At 44.2% G+C, this 21,794-nt stretch overlaps 2 protein-coding genes across 2 annotated transcripts in view; one reads left to right on the top strand and one right to left on the bottom strand.

The window, feature by feature from the left end:
* LOC142472728 (uncharacterized) overlaps nucleotides 1–21,794 on the bottom strand; it is a 313,204-nt gene that overhangs the window by 235,136 nt on the left and 56,274 nt on the right. The window lies entirely within an intron of this gene.
* The window catches only part of LOC142472588 (uncharacterized), a 57,327-nt gene that overhangs the window by 9,155 nt on the left and 26,378 nt on the right, over nucleotides 1–21,794 (top strand). The window contains 5 exon segments of the mRNA XM_075579657.1: nucleotides 1,823–3,145; nucleotides 3,148–3,332; nucleotides 7,182–7,318; nucleotides 19,593–19,840; nucleotides 21,313–21,426. Of these exon segments, the coding sequence (XP_075435772.1) occupies nucleotides 1,823–3,145; nucleotides 3,148–3,332; nucleotides 7,182–7,318; nucleotides 19,593–19,840; nucleotides 21,313–21,426 (2,007 nt within the window).

Below are 21,794 nucleotides of genomic sequence, written 5' to 3'. Positions count from 1 at the left end.
AGTAGCTTCTCAAGCTGTTTATGTCCACACATTAACCCTTACAGTTAGCGCAAGCATCATACTTACCCACGCATCACTGTGGAGGTTGCTCTGACATCAGCTTCCACCTCCTGCGCATGATAAGACCCTGGTGTGCTTAGGGGAATTAACCATGCTTGTGTGTGGCAGCTAAGTTTACACTGTGCTACAACAGTAAGGGGCACTGAACCAACAACAGCAGAGCAGCAGACATCACCAACAACCTACCACAACATTGTAGGAGTACCTATCCGGCCTCAAATCACCTCCTAGGTGTTTTGGTGATTTCCTATAGTTGCTCTAGTTTAGCTATACCTTACAACAGTAATCACTGCTTGCCTAATAGCCTGCACCTTAGAAAATAGGCAACACATATCCCTTATAGAGATGTAGCTCATACTATGAAGGTGAATTTGTACACAAAACAGAGCAATCTCTATCTGGGGGGGGGGGAGATACTTATAGGTCTTACCTAGCGTAGTATATGCCACATTATCATGAGTGTATCCCTCTAGAGCGCAATCTACGCCTAGACGCACTCCAATAGAGACAGTCCTTTCGGTGGGCTTTCTTTGGCTCCTCTCCTACATTTTAGGTCGCTATAATTTATAGCATTTGATCTCTAGTACCTATCAGGGATCACACTATATCTACCCACCTATACCAGGGTGGGTTACCAAAGGATACAGTCACGTGCTGTTCTACACAGTATTTAATTACGTTTTAACACCCTATTTTTTATTCAGAGTTATTAATAAAGTATTTTAAATTTATCACTATACAATTGTTGTGTATGAGTGCTACAAGACTGGGTTCTTTTTCTCCAATCGATGTGAATTTGTAGGTCAACGCAACTATTTTGGGTTTCCTATGTGACTCGCCTCCCAAATTATGGACATTCTAAGTTTCCCTCGGCTGTCCAGCAAAACTCTTAGAGAGGGGGCGGGGCTACTAAGGGAGGGGGTGTGAGTGGGATTCAGCCGGTTCGCACCGGTTCGTGCGAACGTGTTCTTAGGATTTGTGATGTTCGCCGAACCGGTGCTTAACAGGCGGCAGGGGGAGATGGTATGCGGTGGCGGGAGATGGAATGCGGCGGCAGGAGATGGTATGCGGCGGCGGGAGATGGAATACAGCGGCGGCAGGAGATGGTATGCCCAGCGGGCTTCAAGTATTAGCCGGTAGTAGAATCACTTGAGTGAGTGTCAGACAGGACTGCAGATGATTGTTATCAGGACATAATATATAAAACCATAGAATTCAAAGAGGGTGTACTTTCTTTTTCACACACGTGTGTATGTGTGTACATACATCTTTTTTCAACCTCACCCACTATGTAAGACACAAAATGGAGCAATTGGGCGTGTTTAGATGCCCATGTATACTTCTCTCACCTATCTTTACACTATATATTTGTCAGGTTGGGTTGGTATCACTAACTCACTAGTATGATAGACCACGATTTCCTTAACTTTACTTCTCATGGACAAGTTCAATGTTAATTATGATTTGGAGGATGTAAATGTACACGTATATAATAAATACAGGAATGAATACATATATGTCTAGCAAAATTAATTCACTGTGTGAACTGTCAGAACCATATTGCAGGACTTTGGGGAACACCACCAAAGTCATTGGGGGTTTTGGATATTCAGGGCCACTGTTTTAGAGCTATGGGTATAGAGTAACCAGAACATTTTGTTAATTAAGTAGTGATGAAGTAAATTCTGCAAAGTATTTTTTATGCATTTGCTTTACAGATTGAAAACATTTGAGCTCTGTCTTTTTTGTTTACTTTTGTTAGAGCACTGCCTGAACGAGGAGCAGAACTGGAGCTCTTGCATGTCTAAACGCTGCTTCACTTCCTGCAGCCCTGATGTGACGAAAACCAATGATTCCTACCACATGTTGGACACATGCAAGGAACCAGTGCCACAGGAGGGTGAATTTACAGGCCTTGTACAGCTCACAGCACAGACTGACTCCAAGTATGGGTCAAGCCAAAGATACGAAATAGATTCAAGAAGGAGCTGCAATTCTCCACCTTTTCTTTGTTGTAAGTGTGGGAAAAGCTTCTCACTGAATATGGATTTGATCACACACCTTTGTGTCCACACTAGCAAGCAACCCTTTACATGTATAGACTGTGGAAAACATTTTTCAGTGAAGGGGGAGCTCCTATCACACCAGAGGATTCACACAGGGGAGAAAACTTACACATGTTCGGTGTGTGAGAAACAATTCAATGGTCAGAGCCACCTCTCCAGGCACCAGAGGATTCACACAGGGGTGAAACCTTTCAGATGTAGTGAGTGTGGGAAAAGCTATTCACAGAAGGACCATCTCCTCTTACACCAGAAGATTCACACTGGGGAGAAACCTTACACCTGTACAGAGTGTGGAAAAAACTTTTCACGGAAGGACCATCTCCTCTCACACCAGAAGTTTCACACCGGGGAGAAACCTTACACATGTATAGAGTGTGGAATAAGGTTTTCACACAAGAGCGGTCTTCTCTCACACCAGAGGATTCACACAGGGGAGAAAACTTACACATGTTCGGTGTGTGAGAAACAATTTATTGATCAGATCCACCTCTCCAGGCACCAGAGGATTCACACAGGGGTTAAACCTTTCAAATGTACTGAGTGTGAGAAACAATTTGGTGATAAGGGAAGCCTCCGCAAACACCAGATGATTCATACAGGGGAGAAACCTTTCACATGTACAGAGTGTGGGAAAAGCTATTCACAGAAGTGCCATCTCCTCACACATCAGATGATTCATACAGGGGAGAAACCTTACACATGTTTGGTGTGTGAGAAACAATTCCTTGTTCAGAGAAATTTCTCCAGGCACCAGAGGACTCACACAGGGGTGAAACATTTCAGCTGTAGTGAGTGTGGGAAAAGCTTTTCAGAGAAGGATTATCTCCACAGACACCAGAAGAGTCACATAGGGGTAGGGGAGAAACCTTTCACGTGTATAGAGTGTGGAATAAGGTTTTCACACAAGAGCGGTCTTCTCTCACACCAGAGGATTCACACAGGGGAGAAAACTTACACATGTTCGGTGTGCGAGAAACAATTTATTGATCAGATCCACCTCTCCAGGCACCAGAGGATTCACCTTTCAAATGTAGTGAGTGTGGGAAAAGCTTTTCCGAGAAGGATTATCTCCACAGACACCATAAGATTCACATAGGGGAGAAACCTTTCACGTGTACAGAGTGTAAGAAACAATTCAGTGAAAAGAAAAGCCTTGTCAAACACCAGAGGATTCATACAGGGGATAAACCATTTGCTTGTTTAGAGTAGGGTTGGTCAATATACTGGTAGCATAGCCATACCACAGTAATAAAAAAGGCAGGTAACTTGATACTGTCATGTTAATTGTCAGAGAAGACATTTCCTGACATAGACCAGTCAGTGCTATTGTATAAGGGATCTGTCCGAACATCCAGGATGACTGCTGTCGGGAAGTGACAATATCTCCGAAGCTACCACAGCCATCTTGCTTCCTGGATATCCCTGCCCTCACAGGAAGTAAGCCTCGCTTTGGGCCTCATTGCCAACAACTGCCTCTGGCCTTTAAGTAGCAGGCAGTTGCTATCCAACTGGGCTCGTGTAATGTTGCTGATTGCAGGACAGGATACGGACCTGCAGGGCAGAGGTAGGGAGTAAGACAAAGACCTTGGCCTGGGATGCAGGGTTAGAAAGGTCCGGTTCCAAGGCAGACGGTAGGCATGGGGTAGTTCGGTCCAGTTCGGAGGTCGAGGCAGACATGGGGTAGTATGATTCAGTTCCAAGGTCGAGACAGGCAGCAGGCAAAACAAAGGCAAGGCAGAGCTCAGACGGGACATGGTACAAGTATTATGCACAAGCAAAGTTGGATAGCAACTGCCTGCTACTTAAAGGCCAGAGGCAGTTGCTGGCAATGAGGTCCACTAGCACTCCTTCTGACACTTGTATACATACATTATATACATATATATATATATATGTGTGTGTGTTTTTATTTATATATATATATATATGTTTGGGGTTCTCAGAGCTTGTTGGGTATCTGTGTGTTTATTATCATATATAACTGATACAAGGTTAAAATTTGAGCTTCTCTGGCGGCCATGGTCCGAGTTTATTGGTAACAGTATAATGTGAAAAGATTTGAGAGGAAATATCTGCCAAATTGGGAATATTGGCTATAACTGGGACGATTAAATATGGGTTTGACATGTTTTTAACTCACCCACCCAGTCACTAACTCACCCACCCAAACCCAGTCACTAACTCACCCACAGAGGGCAATGGGGAGTGGAGATAGGGGGTGAGTGGACAGAGAGGGGGAGCGAGACCATTAAATCCCGGGCAACGCCGGGTATATCAGCTAGTATTTTTATTAAAAACAATAAATCTGTGCGTTTCATTTATAACATTTTAAAAATACCTAACATATTGTTTGACAATTCCTTTTTTTTTTAACGGAGTGGCATCAAAGGATGAGGTGTGGGATGAGGGGTGGATGAATGAGAGTGATGAAAGCAGTGAGGGGCAGACATTGAAAGCATTTGTAAATTAAGGATGGGGAAGAAATCTTGTCCCAGGCAGGGTTTCCACCTTCTACTGAAGGCCAACCCGGAGAAAATGTAAAAAATTCCCTTGCGGCGGCGCCTCCCGAGATCCTGCTGCAACTCCCCTTCCAATTGCAGTGAACATGGCCGCGTGGATCAAATGATGCCATGTTGGCAACGTGACACTGTATAGCGTCATGACGTCACGTAGCGTCCCGTTGTAATGGCAATTCTAATGTATAGAATATGGACTTTGTAGGGTACCCTAATTACAGTATATACTTTAAATTACCAATACAATATTTCTAGGATTGCAAATATTTGAATACTTTACTAGTGTCTTAACTATAAATTATTCATCTTGTAGTGTTATCTTTTATATTTGCTTTCCCAAACGTTCAATAGCGCAAACACTCAGCACCTTTCGCTGTGATAATAAAAAGGCATGTAGTCGTATTTATGAGAGAGTGAAGGAATGTATGATGAAGGTGGCAAGTGCAAAAAGATACAACTTTCCTGTTAAATATACTCTTCTAAGTGTAGTATACTTTACGAGTAGGGTCAGGATGTGCTCTAGGTGTTTCCAAAAGTCATTATTCCCCTTTTTACTGCTCTTTATGGAGTTAATTTAATGTCAGGTTAAAAAGAACAGACATGTTTTTACAGGTAGATATGATGTTCCAAGATTTCACCACAGTTCAGTTGTATACTCATCATTTCCCTACGTGATCTTTCACTAAGCTATCTTGATATCACAGAGAAGCGCTGGCTTAAACAGTTACAAAAAAAAAAAAAAACTTGGTACCAAAATATTCATCTGATCATTTTCAAAATCATAAATTAATGTATTTTGAGTAGTGAGAGTGTCAGTGTGTCAACAAGAAGTTACGTGTCTACAAAAATCACATTGCTTATACTGGACTCCTGTACTTCTTTCTCTGTCTGTGGGGTCCATTACTACAAGCATACTCCAGCTACTGTGAACATCCTGTGACAGAAAGAAGCTTATCACATAAAGACAACGCTGAGTGATTTTGCTCACGTGCCCGTGTGAGTAGCTATTAAATATTTATTAGTCCATCACTCTCCTCCCCCCCCTCCCATCCCTCCTCACAAGCAGTCACTTGTGTACATTTGTCTTTTCTCTTTTTTTTTTCTTTTGTATGCGCTCATCATCCCGCCATCTGTACCTATACCAAGGATTAAGGGACGATCCTTTTCGATTGAGTTGTAGTCTAGGGCCAGTATCATTTGTTTTTTTGTTTTTTTTCATTTTGGTTTTATTTATCATCTCCATTTCAGCCCTCGCCCTCCATTAGGGTTTCTTAATCACATTGTGCTATTTTTGAGGGAGCGCCACTGTTACCTTTTTCTATCATTGGTGTACTATCAGTTAATCTATGCAAACGCAACTGCGGCTTCTAGTTCAATATAGAGATCATTGATAGGCTCAGGAGTTCGATCGCCCCACTGTTTTAGGAGCCAAAGCCTCTGTATCCCACAAGGTGCGCCACTGTGTGTCATATAATGAGAAGATAATGCAGAGTCCGGAGTGCGCAAATCGCTTCAGCTGAGTCGTGTTGTCATCATACTCATACATCATGACATATGCAGCGTCTTCACATCATCCAGGTTTTGAGGGATGAAGTCCAGCCCTCACTTCAAGATTATCATGGAGCTTAATAAACATGAAGAAGAATATCAGAGGAAAATAACAGATCTTTAACATTGATCAAGATCATGTCCCCCTCACCTATCTCCCCACCTCACCTCATCTCCCTCTCTGTCTCTCTACTACCCCCCTCTTCCCCATCCCTCTCTCCCCCCACCCCTCTTTCCCCCTAACCTCTCTCACAGCCACCTCTTACTCTGCACCCGTCTCCCTCTCTCCCTTCCACCATCTCCCCCAACCCGTCTCTTTCCCCTCCACCCTTGTCTCTCAACCCGTCTCTCACTGTCTCTCTCTCTACACCACCCATCTCTCTCACCCTCCCTGTCTCTCCCACCACCCCTGTCTTCTCTCCCCCCCTGTATCACTGGTAGGTAAGGGGTTAATGCACATGTCATGATAATATCATTAGATATGTATTTCCGTCCATCTGGTGCTTGAGGGGTTAATGAAGGTACGGTTTGGGTTTAAAAATACAATATAGGGGGGCGCGCATGCAGCGTAGAGGAGGATGGGAGCACTCTGAAGCAGCTCCGTGGACTCCGCTACGATCGCGGATGATTTAGCCCTCCAAATTGGTTGACATTTCTTGAAAAGACCTCCCCCCGCCAGCAGAACCTACAGGGATGCCTCCCCCTAAAAAAGATAAGAAGCCACCGACCCCCTCAGTGTCCCATTAACTCTTGAAACGGCATCTCCGGTTACCGAAATCCAAGATGGCGTCCACGCTTGCACAGGAACAGGATCCGCCACAACAACAAAGGGGAAACTTTATTGACACAGAACAAGACCAAGAGACAGGAGAAAATTTCCAAATCACATCAAAGGCTTTAAAAGATTTGTTTAAAGAGCTGCAGGGTGTCTTTCAAGTGGATCTTGAAAAGGCTGTTGCTTAATTTAAGGCAGATCTGACTTCCCTGACAGAACGAACAGTGCAGCTGGAAAATAAACTCGAAGAATCCCTGCAGTCAGGGCTCAATGGAAGACGAGCTATTCAGACTTAGCGACGAAATCAGGAACCTGAATGACAACGTCACTGATTTGGAAAATCGGGAAAGGAGGCAAAACCTTAGAGTAAGAAATATCCCGGAAGCAGTTGATCCAATTGCAACCCCATCTAACAAAACTATTTACCCAAATAGTTCCGTCTTTTCTAACAAGTGACCTGTATATGGACAGCGCACAACGAGCCTTAGGTCCAAGATTCGCGGATCCTCGGAAATGCAGGGACGTAATAGTCAAACTACACTATTACACTACTAAGGAGAAAATAATGAGAGGCTGCTGGAATCAAAATTGTGTGGACTTTGAAGACTCTAGGATCCAGATTTTCCAAGATCTTTCCAGATCTGCAATCTCAAGAAGAAGAAGCCACCGTCCAGTCACAGTGGGCCTCAGATAACGAGATCTGCTATAGATGGGCTTTCCCATTCCAATTAGTCGCGAACAAAGACGGGAACCAATTTTCGTTAAGATTCCCAGAAGAGGCGGAGAATTTCCTAGGAGCCCTTGATGTACATGGCCAACAGTCCCCCAAACACTGTCAACCTCAAAAGAATCTAAACGTTTGTGAATAATTGCTGGTGCATTCCAGAGAGAGGTGACACACAGCGTACGCTTTCATTCAAGAACTTTATTAAAAATGGGAATATCATGTGATGTCATCTACTGTGTTAGTGGCACAGAGTGGCATGTACTGAGACCACGCACTGCATGGGTAAGAGGCGGCAAGGAGAGATATCCATTTGTCACTCAAATTTAGGATTAAGACGGTCGATTAGTCTCGTGGGGTCCGTGACGACCGGCTGAATCTATTGATGCAACTCACGTGTCTAAACCAGAGGTGTGCAAAAAAAAATTCCCTGCGCCCCCCCTGCCTGCTCTGACCCCCTGCTTGCCCCCCCCCCCCCTTACATCATTGTCTCCACCATTAAATAACGTCGCGGTTGACGTGTCACCAGAAGCCGTCGGCAACAAGATAAGGGAACTAACAGAGGCTTTTCGTGCGATCCACTGCATTTAATTTAAATGCTTTGGGGAAGAGCGCGGGGCCTCTGTAAGCGCTGTGTCACCCTGAAAAAAAATCTTGCACCCCAGCGGTTTGCACACCCGTGGTCTAAAGCATTTGTCACGTACGGCACACCTGTGAGCACATGACCTGCCCACGGGACAAGGGTTAATACAAAGTTCAAAAAACATACAGGACACCTACAAGCTCATATTGAACCCCCAAAATAACCACAACATATATATATCTCCTCTCTCCTTTCTGCAGATTCCTACCGGATGTGGTTAATCCTCTTGAGAGCAGCCGGAGACCCCTTCTACCAGATATAAATGGTGTGGGTAGGTGTGGAAATGTATAGGGACCACATAGTATCCACACACACTTTTAGTTGTGCTACAATCTCTCACATTTCCACACCTACCCACACCATTTATATCCACTCCCACTCCACACACACCTTTCGTAAAGCTCTGTATATACTGTGGGCTCTCCAATCATTTATATTCACACAGATACACACACACACACAATCTTACATCACTTGCTTTCAGGAACCTTTTGACACCTCCAGCCATAAAACACATCCACACTGGGGGAAGGAGAAGCACAGATAACATTCCAAGAGACACTGTTTTTAAGTATACCTTTTGCTTGCTTCATTCATTGTAACATCGCCAGAAGAGATCAGTGTATCTCGAAAGCTCGCACAAATAACAGCATTTCGTTAGCCACAGAACGGTATCATCTATTTCTTTTTTGATTATATATATTGTGAAAGCGTAGAAATAAAATCAATGAGTCAAGGGTTCAAAAAAGTAACAACATGAGTTTATCTGTACCAAGGCACAATTGAGAGAAAAGAATTCCAACAAGGAACTCAGGCCTCTGCCAACATATTGCTTGGATCACATTTTTATACATTTCAAAATGAGTAATACACCCCTTAAGGGGGCTGGCTTAGAGATAAATGATAATATGATGACATGCAAAAATACATATTGGTTGATACCTAAATATGCTGCATACGCTATATTCTTATCGATAATTTACCATAATGTGGGCCTCTTAACCTTGTGACATAAGGGAGTTACTCTGTCCAGCCCTGTATGCAATGTAGCTGTTAGATAACAAATTCTACGGTCAGCAGAAATATCTAATGCAGGAGAAATCGCTTACGAATGCTATTTCAATTTATTACATGACTCGTAGGAATTACACAAGGGCGGGTTACATCCAGAAGCGATACTCTGCAGAATCAAACATTCACAGTTCATTCAAGAATGAAACAAATTGGCATACATACAAGCATACGGTTAGGCCAAAATGGAAGTGATGATAGCCACACACATTATCTCAATCTTCACTATATATATCCTCAGGGGATGAGGAAGTGTGTTTAGACACACGTAACGCGTAGGGCCATTTTATTGAGTTTGGACACTTTTTTGGATAAGCAGTACAAGTGCTGAGTGCTGTGGCTTAGTGATAGAGGGACATTGAGGCACGGATTGCGGTTTCCTTTGGCTTCGTTGGAGATTTGCCAGGCCTTGACGCAACATCCGGTGACGTCACTACCGGTTCCGGCACACGACGGAGACGCCATTTCCGGTTCTTGCCAACCAGGAGACACAGAAGGATCGCACGGCTTCCAGGGCACTCTGCGGACCCTCTACACGTGGAGAACAGTCCACACCAGTTCACTGCCATTAACCATCTGCCATCCTGTGAGTGTTATTCAGGTTTTAACCGACCGGAGCGGCGTTCCAGATTTTGTCCAACATTTTTACTTATTTAGTTATATTAAACTAATTTTTATCATTAGCTTTGCTTTGTGTTTATCTGTCTTGGTGTGTCTGTCTGTCTTGTCATCATTGTCAGCCACTTTGCAAATTTATGTCTGTGTAATTCGTTAAAGCTGTGTTGCACTAAATATCTCTTTTTTCATTTCATGTTCCACTTCCCATGAACGAAGTCCTATCTGATCATCTAAAGACTAAGAGACTGTTGATCATCCTGGGACTTGAGCTATCTCTATTGGATATCCAGGATTCCACTATTTGGACTCATTAGGCGCCGGTATCCCTTTTTGTTTTATGCCGTTTATTCTGATTGTACCATCAGTTCACCATCAGGCTGCCTTTCTACCACTAGGGCTCACCTTCAAAGCAGGGTATATTGTCTAATTCCCATTAGCGCTACTATACATCACCTTTTCTTTTTCTCTGTTTTCTATGAGACACAGTGATATGCAAGTGTTAATGAGCAACATGCTACACCTTTAATTGAAGAAACAGCAATTAGACACCGCACGTTTGATTGGGGGATGCTGTGTATATATATATGTACAACCCCCATCCATCTGCATACATTCCCTGAAGAAGTAACCTAGTGTTACGAAACGCGTTGGAAGGTTGTCTCTGCTCATTTTTCCACACCCCTGTGTGCCTTTGAACATTGTTTGCGTACTCTCCCCCAATTGTGAGTTACAGTCAGTTTTGCCGATTCCATAGCTTCCTATACATGCTTTGCACTCCACGCTGCCGGGAACATCCAGCACGGCCCGCACGCTGTGCGTTCCAAGAGGCGCTTCCCGGAAGTCGATGGGCGACTCGTGACGTCATCGCCGGGCGCCCCACGAGGAATAGCGGTAAACGAGTGGCGTTCCAGCCGTTTAGACACTGACTTTGGCTGATTCACGCGAAATTGAGCCGTGTGCTCTGGGACTTTCATCTTGGGATTAATCCATCTACCACCCTAAGACGGAGAGCTCTGGATTCCACAGGTGTGGAGTGAATAGCAGACGAAACGCTTGCTGATCAACCCCCTGCTGAGACCTACCATAGGGTGTCGCCTCCGGTTGTCCCCTGGTGTGGTAAACCTATTAACCAACTGCTTGTTTATTTTACTTTGATGTACGCAGAACTATTTACTTTTAATCATAAAGTCACTTTTTAAACTTTACATCACTATGTGCGTTGTGCGCCCTGTTCTTTTGTTTTTTGTCTAGTTTCAGGGGTGTCGAACCACCCCTAAGAAAGGCTGCAGACCCACATCCAGTGTCATCCTCACATTTAAGGTCAATAATATTGTTTTTTATTCACTGTGCACTGTTCACAGGTTGTATGGTACTAGGTATTAGCTGCGCACTGTCACCTATTTTCCTTTTCGTAGGAATTACACAAGGGCGGGTTACATCCAGAAGCGATACTCTGCAGAATCAAACATTCAGTTCATTCAAGAATTAAACAAATTGGCATACATACAAGCATACGGTTATGCCAAAATGGAGGTGATGATAGCCACACACATTATCTCAATCTTCACAGTCCTCTCTTTTTATTCTTGAAAACATAGTCTTTTAAGGATAATTCAGATAAAACTCAGATGCGTTGCACTGGCCTGGAGGGCCCACTTTTGCATGGCTTTGATAGTTCTGGAAACTCACAGAGCTGCTGGCTATCATATCAGCCAGGTTGGTCTTTCTGCCATCATCTTCATCTGTATTCCATTGAGGAGTACTGACTTTTCCTTCTGAGATTGCATCTTCCGTAGTGTTGTCTGTGATCAGTGGCATGGCCTGGGTAGAGGGTGTTACACACCTTTGCAGTATGGATTTACTGCACATGACACAGTCATACAAATCAATCAGAACTGCAAGCACACAGACAAATCCATTCATCAGTTTCGCTTCTAGAAAACCAACCAACATGGTAATTCCTAACAAAACACACCTCTTATCTCCACCTTTCCTTAATCTCTCCTGTATCTCTGCGATCTTCTCTACCTCATGCTCAATCTTACCACTTTGATCTCTAAAAAAAACACAACATTGCTCTTTAACTAGGGCACACACGCTAAAATATAGTCCAGAGCCATTCTATTCTGTAGGGCCATTAATCTAATCTATACCTGTTCTTAAGTAAATTAATGAATGTAGTTATTTGATTGAGAACATCATCCAATACATCAGTAAGTACATTGAGCCTGTCATATAGCAACTCAACTCCTATATTAGGAAATAAGCTAGTCCAAAATTGTTCTTTCCATAGACTACTTTTCAACCCCTGTGCGTTGGAAGTGGCTCTGCTATTCCTGATCCTGCCAGTGGGTCATTGTAAAGGCAGGTACAATTGTACCTAGATAGCAAGACCCTGTCCAACCACATGGTAATACTCTGTAGGCCCATTTTCCACAAAGCCAATACACTCCCCTAGGTAAACTAGAATTTGCGCAAGCACTTTTTACTATCTTAATTAAAACTGAAAAATGAAGGCCACATCCTCCCTGTAAATTTTTAGTTCAGGGCTGTAAATACATTTTCATACAAGTTTCATTGGTTGGTGGAGACACCTGACCCATAAATTGATTGTTGTTCCCAGTGCAAAATCCACCTACAGGAACCTCATTTACCAGTGGAATTCGGTTTAGAAAGGTTCCCTGTAAACAAATTCAAATTAACATTTCATCATTTTAAATTCAGCATTAGTGTAAGGTATCCTTACTCAAGGGGTTAAATGTAATTCTCTCTTACGTCATTGGGGGCCACTAGAGTATGGCAGGGATTCATTGTATATATTCCCTTGTGACCCATTAACCTGTGTAGCATTGTGCAAGATTGTATGATTGTCTGCAAAATGATGTGACCATAAAACAATAAACATTACAAATGTTGCAAAACTGATCATCCCTTATTATCATCTGGATGGCGAGGCATAAATCTTAAAAACACACTCTAAAGCATAAAAAAAATAATATTGAGTCCTGAAAAAACAAATTGTTCGTTTAAGACCGGGCCTTGCCTGAAGTCTTAATTCCTCGGTGGTTAAATGTTCTAGGATTATTGTGCCTAGATACACTATCTGTTGGTCAGTGGTCAGGGAAAAACCCATCAAAACACTGGCTTGATGATTCTTTGTCTTTGTTAGCTGTTTACGGTGGTGCCGGCACTTTTTTCTTGCGATGCTGCTGCTTTGTATTCTCCTTGGTAGACTGTATAAGCTGCACCTAAGTTTGGAGAGACTTAAACATTTCATTAATAAAAGCACAAGGAGAGCGCTTTTAACCACTTTAATTTAGTATCAGCATAATTTTTTTTTGATTTTCACCACTATCTTGGCATCTGTTTATAAAATAAACACAAAAACACTTTGCTCACCAACTACAAAAGAAAGAAATCAACGGTGCATAGGGAAGTATCGTAAGAGAACACTGATAAGTGACAAGAGGTTGTCACTAAAAGTCCCTAAAGCTTGCACTCATTGTAAACTGTAAAATATACATAAAGTACCAGTTAAATAACTAATACCACTAATATCAAATTTATTACAGACCAAAGGAGAAATATCCACATAAACTTAACTATAACACAACTAAAACGTATACAACTTTTTTACAAGCTAAAAACTTACGAAATGCATAAAATGACAACTAATAAATCATAAATAAAAGAGTCCCCATGTGAACGAAACGGACAGTATACGGTAAACAAAAATGCTAATATGAACACGAGTGTAAAGCCCTATCAGAACATGAGGGGCCAGTGACCATAATATACTAACAATGCTAATTATCTTCACCACAAAACACTGCGTAGTAGCAGCTTATCACATTAATACTTAGTTCCCAAACAGGCTCAAAATAAAGCTATCCAATAGTTATGATGGAAAATGTAAAGAGATGGGGTATATCCCTCTCTACATGAATATTCATGAAGTAACATGTTGCTATGTGTAGCAATGAGTAGACAGCACCAAAACACATCAGTATGAATGGAGTCATATCGGCAAGAAATGTTCAAGGATAAATAACAAAACAACACACATAAGGTAATGTTGCAATGAACAAAATAGGCAGAATCCGCATATAGACAGGTGTGTTATGGAAAATCATATAAATTATCCTCTCTTTTGTTCATATGCAAATCCTATGACATGTGAACAATATACGACATAAAGAATGATGGTATTTAAAACATCAGCAGCTTGAGATTTAAATATATATATATATATCATGAATTTGATAATAGCTACTGCTTTAAAAAATAAAATCTAGATAGCCTACAGTTGCATTCTTTAAAATGAGAGGCTATAGATCAGGGTTCAAATTAAGACACCTTTTGGAGGGAAAGGAGAGGTAATGGTTAAAAGTTATAAAAATACATCACATATGCAGTTAACTTTATAGGAAAAATTATTTCATATCTGATTTTATGCTTACTCGTTTATATTGTACGCTTTGTGAAGTACTGAGTATACTTTTGACACTATTCAAATACGGAAATACATATAAAATATTATTGTATTGTTAATAAAACAATTATAACAAATAGAATTAAAAACATAGAACAAATAGAATTTAAATGTGTTTACTGGTTTCTGCGTAGAGGTAATTTGGATACTGCATGTGGGGATTATAACCCCTTCTTGTAATAATTCCTACATAATAGGGGCTATGCCATCTAAAGCATTTCTGCTGAGTGGGTATTGGCCAATAAACTTAGTCCAAAAATAAATACATTACAGAATCATTCCCTTTCCCCATACTATAAGCTGCTTTTAAACTTTTTTTTTCTCTCTCAGCTTCTAGTTAACTTTTCATGCCTGGAACGTGGTCCTTGTACATTCCTTAAACTGGAGGAGGGGGGCCAGCCCACTTGGCTGCTTTTAACCTTCCCTCTTTTAAATGACTGCTGTTCAAAAAATCAGACGAGCAGTGTATTTAAGAAAACAAACCGTTAGTTTTCTAATATAAGTTTGAACAGAGAAACCTTGATAACTAAAAGACAAAAACAAAACCATCTCTGCAACACTTCCTATAAAACAAAAATCTTAATGTTTTTTTTACTACAGTATATAATTCCTTATCTTTCTTACACACACTCACACACATACACACACGTTCTCTGAGTTTATCTTCCATCAACATTCATTCTCCTTTCTACAAAACTCCAACATGATCTTAATCTTGTGGGCCAGAGTAAAACTTAATAAAGCTTCCTTACTTCAGAAGATCAGACTCTTTCTTTTTGTTTAAATAAAAAATAAACATTTACTTTTTAAAACTTTGCATTCTAGATATACCTTGCTTTTAGTCCTGACTCCTCTAAATCAGCACATAAAATTTAAATTTAAAACTTCATTTAAATATTGTAACACAGTATTTCCTACGCCCAGGAACAAAAATGTGCTACAGTAAAAAATACAAATTCATATTTGAGTCAGGGTGAAATGACTTCTTTTTACAACTGCCAAATTTTCATTCTCTTTTAAAATATTACACTAACAGACTTTAACATACAATACTTCCTAGGTTTATTTTAAACTAGCTGAGAGACCCGGCGTTGCCCGGGCGTGGAAGGGCAGGGGGCATGGAGTGGAAGGGCGGGGGGGGGGGGGCAAGGGGCGTGGAAGGGCGGGGAGGGCAAAGGGCAGGGAGGGGCGGGGGGGGGCAAAGGGCAGGGAGGGGCGGGGGGGGGCAAAGGGCAGGGAGGGGCGGGGGGGCCAAAGGGCGGGGGGGCCAAAGGGCAGGGAGGGGCAGGGGGGCCAAAGGGCAGGGAGGGGCAGGGGGGCCAAAGGGCAGGGAGGGGCGGGGGGGGGCCAAAGGGCAGGGAGGGGCGGGGGGCCAAAGGGCAGGGAGGGGCGGGGCCAAAGGGCAGGGAGGGGCGGGGGGGGGGGCCAAAGGGCAGGGAGGGGCGGGGGGGGGGGGGCAAAGGGCAGGGAGGGGCGGGGGGGGGGGGGCAAAGGGCAGGGAGGGGTGGGGGGGGGCCAAAGGGCAGGGAGGCCAAAGGGCAGGGAGGGGCAGGGGGGCCAAAGGGCAGGGAGGGGCAGGGGGGCCAAAGGGCAGGGAGGGGCAGGGAGGGGCAGGGGGGCAAGGGAGGGGCAGGGGGGCCAAAGGGTAGGGAGGGGCAGGGGGGCCAAAGGGCAGGGAGGGGCAGGGGGGCCAAAGGGCAGGGAGGGGCAGGGGGGCCAAAGGGCAGGGAGGGGCAGGGGGGCCAAAGGGCAGGGAGGGGCAGGGGGGCCAAAGGGCAGGGAGGGGCAAGAGGGCAGGGAGGGGCAAGAGGGCAGGGGGGCAAGAGGGCAGGGGGGCAAGAGGGCAGGGGGGCAAGAGGGCAGGGGGGGATGGGGGTAGGGGGGGAGGGGGGGCAAGAGGGCAGGGAGGGAGGGGGGCAAGAGGGCAGGGAGGGAGGGGGGCAAGAGGGCAGGGAGGGGGGCAAGAGGGCAGGGAGGGAGGGGGCAAGAGGCCAAAGGGCAGGGGGGCAAAAGTCAGGGTGGCAAAGGGCAGGGGGGCAAAGGGGAAAAGGGCAGGGGGAGAGAGGGCAGGGGGGGAAAGGGCAGGGGGAAAGGGCAGGGGGAGGGAGGGCAAAGGGCATTGGGAGGGAGGGCAGGGGGGGCAAAGGGCAGAGGGAGGGAGGGCAGGGGGGGCAAAGGGCAGGGGGGGCAAAGGGCAGGGGGGGCAAAGGGCAGGGGGGCAAAGGGCAGGGGGGGCAGGGGGGGCAAAGGGCAGGGGGAGTCAGGGACGCAGTAAATAACCCATTCCCCTGCGTGTACTCACCTTCCACACGGCCGCGCGGGTCCCGGCCGCCCCCCTCCTCCTCCTCGGGCTCCTCCGCGGCGAGGCTGAGACGCTCCGGTGAGGAGGTGCTGGGCCTCTCGCGGGGAGAGGCGGAGACAGCCGGAGGAGAGGCGGAGACAGCCTGAGGAGAGGCCGCGGGGATGGGGAGCGGCCTGTGTGAGGGGAGAGCCGCAGAGCGTGCTCTGTGTGTATGTGGGGGGGAGGGTGAGCGGCCTGTGTGAGGGGAGAGCCGCAGAGCGTGCTCTGTGTGTGTGTGTGTGTGGGGGGGGGGGGGGGTGAGGGAGCGGCCTGTGTGAGGGAGAGCCGCGTGCTCTGTGTGGGGGGTGAGGGAGCGGCCTGTGTGAGGGGAGAGCCACGTGCTCTGTGTGTGTGTGGGGGGGGGGGGGGGGGTGAGGGAGAGCCGCTGTGTCCCGGGCGCTTGCTCCTCTCCCCCGCTGACTGTAGCGGCGCCGGGGGGGGGGGGAGAGGAGTAAAAAGCGCGGGAAAGTGGGAGACCCAGGGAGAGGAGGTGCGCGCGGGTCCCGATGAGCGCCGCGCAGAGTGTGTGTGTGTGTGTGTGTGTGTCCGCCTCAGGCCAATGAGAGGTGTGTGGGGGCGGGCGGGCCAAGGGACCAATCTCATTGGCCTGGCCCAAGGTCCAATGAGATTGCCGCTAGGGACACAGGGAGGGACACAGGGCGACACATACAGACACGGACACATAGAACACTTTCAGAAATATATAGTAGATATATATATATATATATATATATTTAGGCACTGTACCGTGTATAAGTTTCATTGGATGTGCACTGAGCTCTGTCTGTGTTTCATGTTCTGTCTCAGGTTTTAAATTAATACAAAGTTCACAAGCTGTCCCACTTTCACCCTCGCAAATGTCCCTCAAATTAACACTATCTCACCGAAATCCATCCCCATATACCAACTGGGGCTGTGTGTGGGGAGCAGGGGGGCTCTGTGTGGGGAGATGGGGCTATGTGTGGGGAGCGGGGGGGGACTGTGTGGGGGCGGGGGGCTTTTCTGTGTGGGGAGCGGGTGGGCTTGTTATTGTCTCAGTTGGAACTTGGAAAATAAATGAAATTATAAAATCAGGGCAACCTGCACTTCCCAAACACAACCAGCAGCCCTGCCTGTCAGAGACTTTGTTTCTGGGAAATGTTTCTGGGAAATGTTTCTGATCTACACTGTATGTGACACCTAATCTGTACTGAAGTCTATAGAAACTACAACTCCCAAGATCCCTTAGTGTGAGCATGCGCAGTAGGACACGGAGCTGTGACCTGGATGTAGTCAGTGTTTCCGCTTCCTGAGAAATCACAGCATTAGAAAAATAGCAGTGACCCGGATCTGTGACTGCAGCAGGGGAGAGACCAGAGCCCCCCTAACCGCCGGGGACCCCCCTCCTAACTGCAAGGTACCCTGCAGATATACCTGGGCTGTTATCCTCTATGGTCACTTGGGTGCCAGGCTGTTATATCTGTCACTGCGGCAGGATAGCTATATATTGTGCCTGTGAAGTTATAGGAGAACTGTCTCAAAGGGGCTCCATACACAGGGCGGTCTGACCAACGGATGCATCTCAAAGGCATTTTGTAACCATATGCTTCCCAGAGAAATGAAGTGGGAATCCGTTAACCCTTTCAGTGGCTAGAGAATTGAAATTCATGGATACAACCAACTAAATTGGCCTGCCACACACATTATATATATATATATATATATATATATAATTTTTTTTTTTTTTTTGGCACCTCGCTATATCTATTTTCTCATTATTAAGGGAAAATACTTGTGTAAGCTAAACCAAATTATATTACAGCATAGGGTACACTTACACCTAGATACCCTTATAGGTTAATCTAAGAATCCTAAAAGTATCAGGCAAATTTTAAAATATATAGTCCACTTCTTCATATGAATAAATCTTCGGAGACCTTACAATAACTAGCCCTGTGAACACACACACACACACAAAAACAAACAAACATTATATTCCACTAAAATGACTGATCTTGGTCCCCTATTTAGCCAAAGAGAAGCATTATGCTCCCAGAAAGACGCCTACACTGAATTGACACCACCTAGACTTTGGCAACATTTTATCTATTAGCCTAACTACCTATCGTCGTTTAGTTTTTGTACACGTTCTAATAAAATATGAAGTTTTATTTAGAATACATATAACAATTTCTCTAACCACAGTACCTGAGGCTCACCGTAAAGTGGATTTATTTTCTTGTTCGTCTGTCTGGTTCTAAACTATCCTGGATGTAGCACCGTAGCACTACTATCAGCTTATCATTTTAGGCAGAGCAGGGGTTAAAATCCCTTCCATTTTCTCCCCACAGGTCTAATAAATTCATTCATACATACATACATACATACATAGAAGTCTCTCTGATGCCAAACGGGAGCAGCAGATTTATCTGCTTTTTTTTATTTATACTATAGCACTGTACAGTGTGTTACTATGTTGCACTAGGAGGGCATTGCTATTCTTATAGCTGTTGATCCCTGACTCTTTATACTAGATGGTTATGTTATAGCAATCCTGAGCCATTAATGTATTTTGTAGTGTTTGAAATTAGCTTCCTGTTTGAGAATGGACCAGATGTGTGTTTTGGTGTCCCTGTCTCTCTGACTCCTTTGGGGTTGTTTTGTGTTTAATAATTTTAGGTTTGAAAGCTCACACTAAATGCTGTATATTTGTCCAATAAAACAGATCGTACTAATTACATTTCTTCTCTTTTATACAGGTACAGCTGGCATCCACCAAATCTAAATCAAAGACCGTCCTATCTCTGCACCTTCAGAGGAGCACTGCCCACTGCCAGCATGGACAGAGGAGCACTGCCCACTGCCAGCATGGACAAAGGAGCACTGCCCACTGCCAGCATGGACAGAGGAGCACTGCCCACTGCCAGCATGGACAGAGGAGCACTGCCCACTGCCAGCATGGACAGAGGAGCACTGCCCACTACCAGTATGGATCCACGCTTGTTAAGTGAGTATTGTATATATTTTGAAGACTCTGAATTTTGCAAGGAGGGGATATCTGGTTATTTAGCAGTTGTGGGAGTTATAATAAATATGGCAGAAATGATCAATTATTTTAATCAATCTGGCAACGAGAGGTAAAAATACAAGAACTGTTTTTATTGCCTACTGAACCACTGACCAGGCCTTAGGTTTATAGGACTGGTGGTATCTAGAGATAAGGATATCTGTTTTTTTAAGTGGGGGGGGGGGGATTTGAGATATGGCTGTCCTGACATTATAATAAATGTAAAGCTTTTAAATGTACCCGGAAAGACATTCTTTGGGGGATTCTGGAGAGTATCAGGGGACGTGGCTAAATATGAATATCCTGGACCTGACCGCACTTGGCAAGAACAACAAATATATATATTTGTAACTGTTGTAATTATACAAATCAAATGATACCAAAAAACAGTGTTTCCTATATATAATCGGATTTGTTTCTCAGGCAAAAATAGAAGTTATACGGTCTTATTTCCTACCCAAGCTAGTATATTTAGTACACAGACGCATCAATGAAGATGGCGTGTGTCTTAAGTATTATGGACCAGACATATAAAGTGAATGGTGCACACCTTGAAAAAATGTTTAAAAGATACAATTACCGGTGCTCCCGTGTTTGAACGAAAGCCTGTTTCCAGTCCTGAATCAGTAGTAGAAGGAACTCAGGGCACAACGGATTTGCAAATCTAAACTCATTTATTTGAGCCAACACAACGTTTCGACCTCAATGGTCTTCATCAAGTGACATAGTGGCATAACACACAATCCCAAAAGACAGCATTTAAATAGCACCCTAATCCCCATAATGCAATATGTCCAATTAGCAAAGATAGAAAACATGTGCTACATATCTCCATTCCTCCAATGTCCACACTCATGATGTAATCATATAACCTTTAGATCAGCTGCCTCCGCAGATCTTTCATCCATCTTCAATTTGCTGCGTCCATGTTTGATGACGTCATCCTCCTCGGTCCTGTGTTGTGGAACGCAATGCGTTTCAGTGACTGCGCATGCGCGGTCCGTCTTGTGGTGTCCATCTTAGACGAGCTTACTCATCTGTAGCCCATGTGCTGGAACGCATGCAGCGCAGCGCGTTTCAATGCTGTGCGCATGCGCAGACCTTCAAAATGCCAACGCCCTCCTTTCAGATCCGCTGTGAACCGCATGATGACGCGGACTGCGTCTCAGTTATGTTATGCCACTATGTCACTTGATAAAGATAAAGTATTATGGAAACAGTTGTGAAGTCTTTTATATATCAGGTAAAATGTAATATGTCTTCAACTATATTTGTCAATTTTTGCCAGGACGGCTAGTAAAACCTTTATTTACGACAGGTATTACATTATACCAATATCAGAGAAGGTGAAATCACAAGAAGAGCCCCAAATCCCAGCTTTACATGATGGGTTTTCCTTTTCTTATTGCCAGGTTTTCCAACGGTTGTACTGGAGAGGTTAGAGATTAAGTCGGAGAAAGAAGAACCAAACGCTGAGGATCATGTGACCTCAATAAAGAGAGAAATAGATTCATTTCCTGTTGGAGGTAAGTAACCTTGTATCCTCACTTGTCTTCTATTCAATTTTTGTTCTAAAAATGGACTGAAATGTCTACAATATTGAGGAGAATAACATTAAAGCATGGATACAATTATAATCCACATGTTCTATTAAAAAACAAACACACATGATTTGTCTAAGGTTATATATATATATATATTTTTTTTAATAACATAGATTTTTATTGGTTTGCATGACATCCACTGTTTTCACGAAATTGCCAATAACCATCTTATTTAACATCATTGGTAAACAAAAAATAAACAAAAACAATCTGAAGGGGAGAGATGGGGGAAGGGACAGAGGGGGTGGGGGGAAGGAAGGGTGGTCCGCTCTCCTTGCTGGGTGCCTTCT

This window comes from Ascaphus truei, chromosome 22 (assembly GCF_040206685.1).
Source record: "Ascaphus truei isolate aAscTru1 chromosome 22, aAscTru1.hap1, whole genome shotgun sequence".
Taxonomy (NCBI): domain Eukaryota; kingdom Metazoa; phylum Chordata; class Amphibia; order Anura; family Ascaphidae; genus Ascaphus; species Ascaphus truei.
Note: the sequence above shows the minus strand (reverse complement) of the source record. Positions and strands in the feature narration are given on the sequence as shown.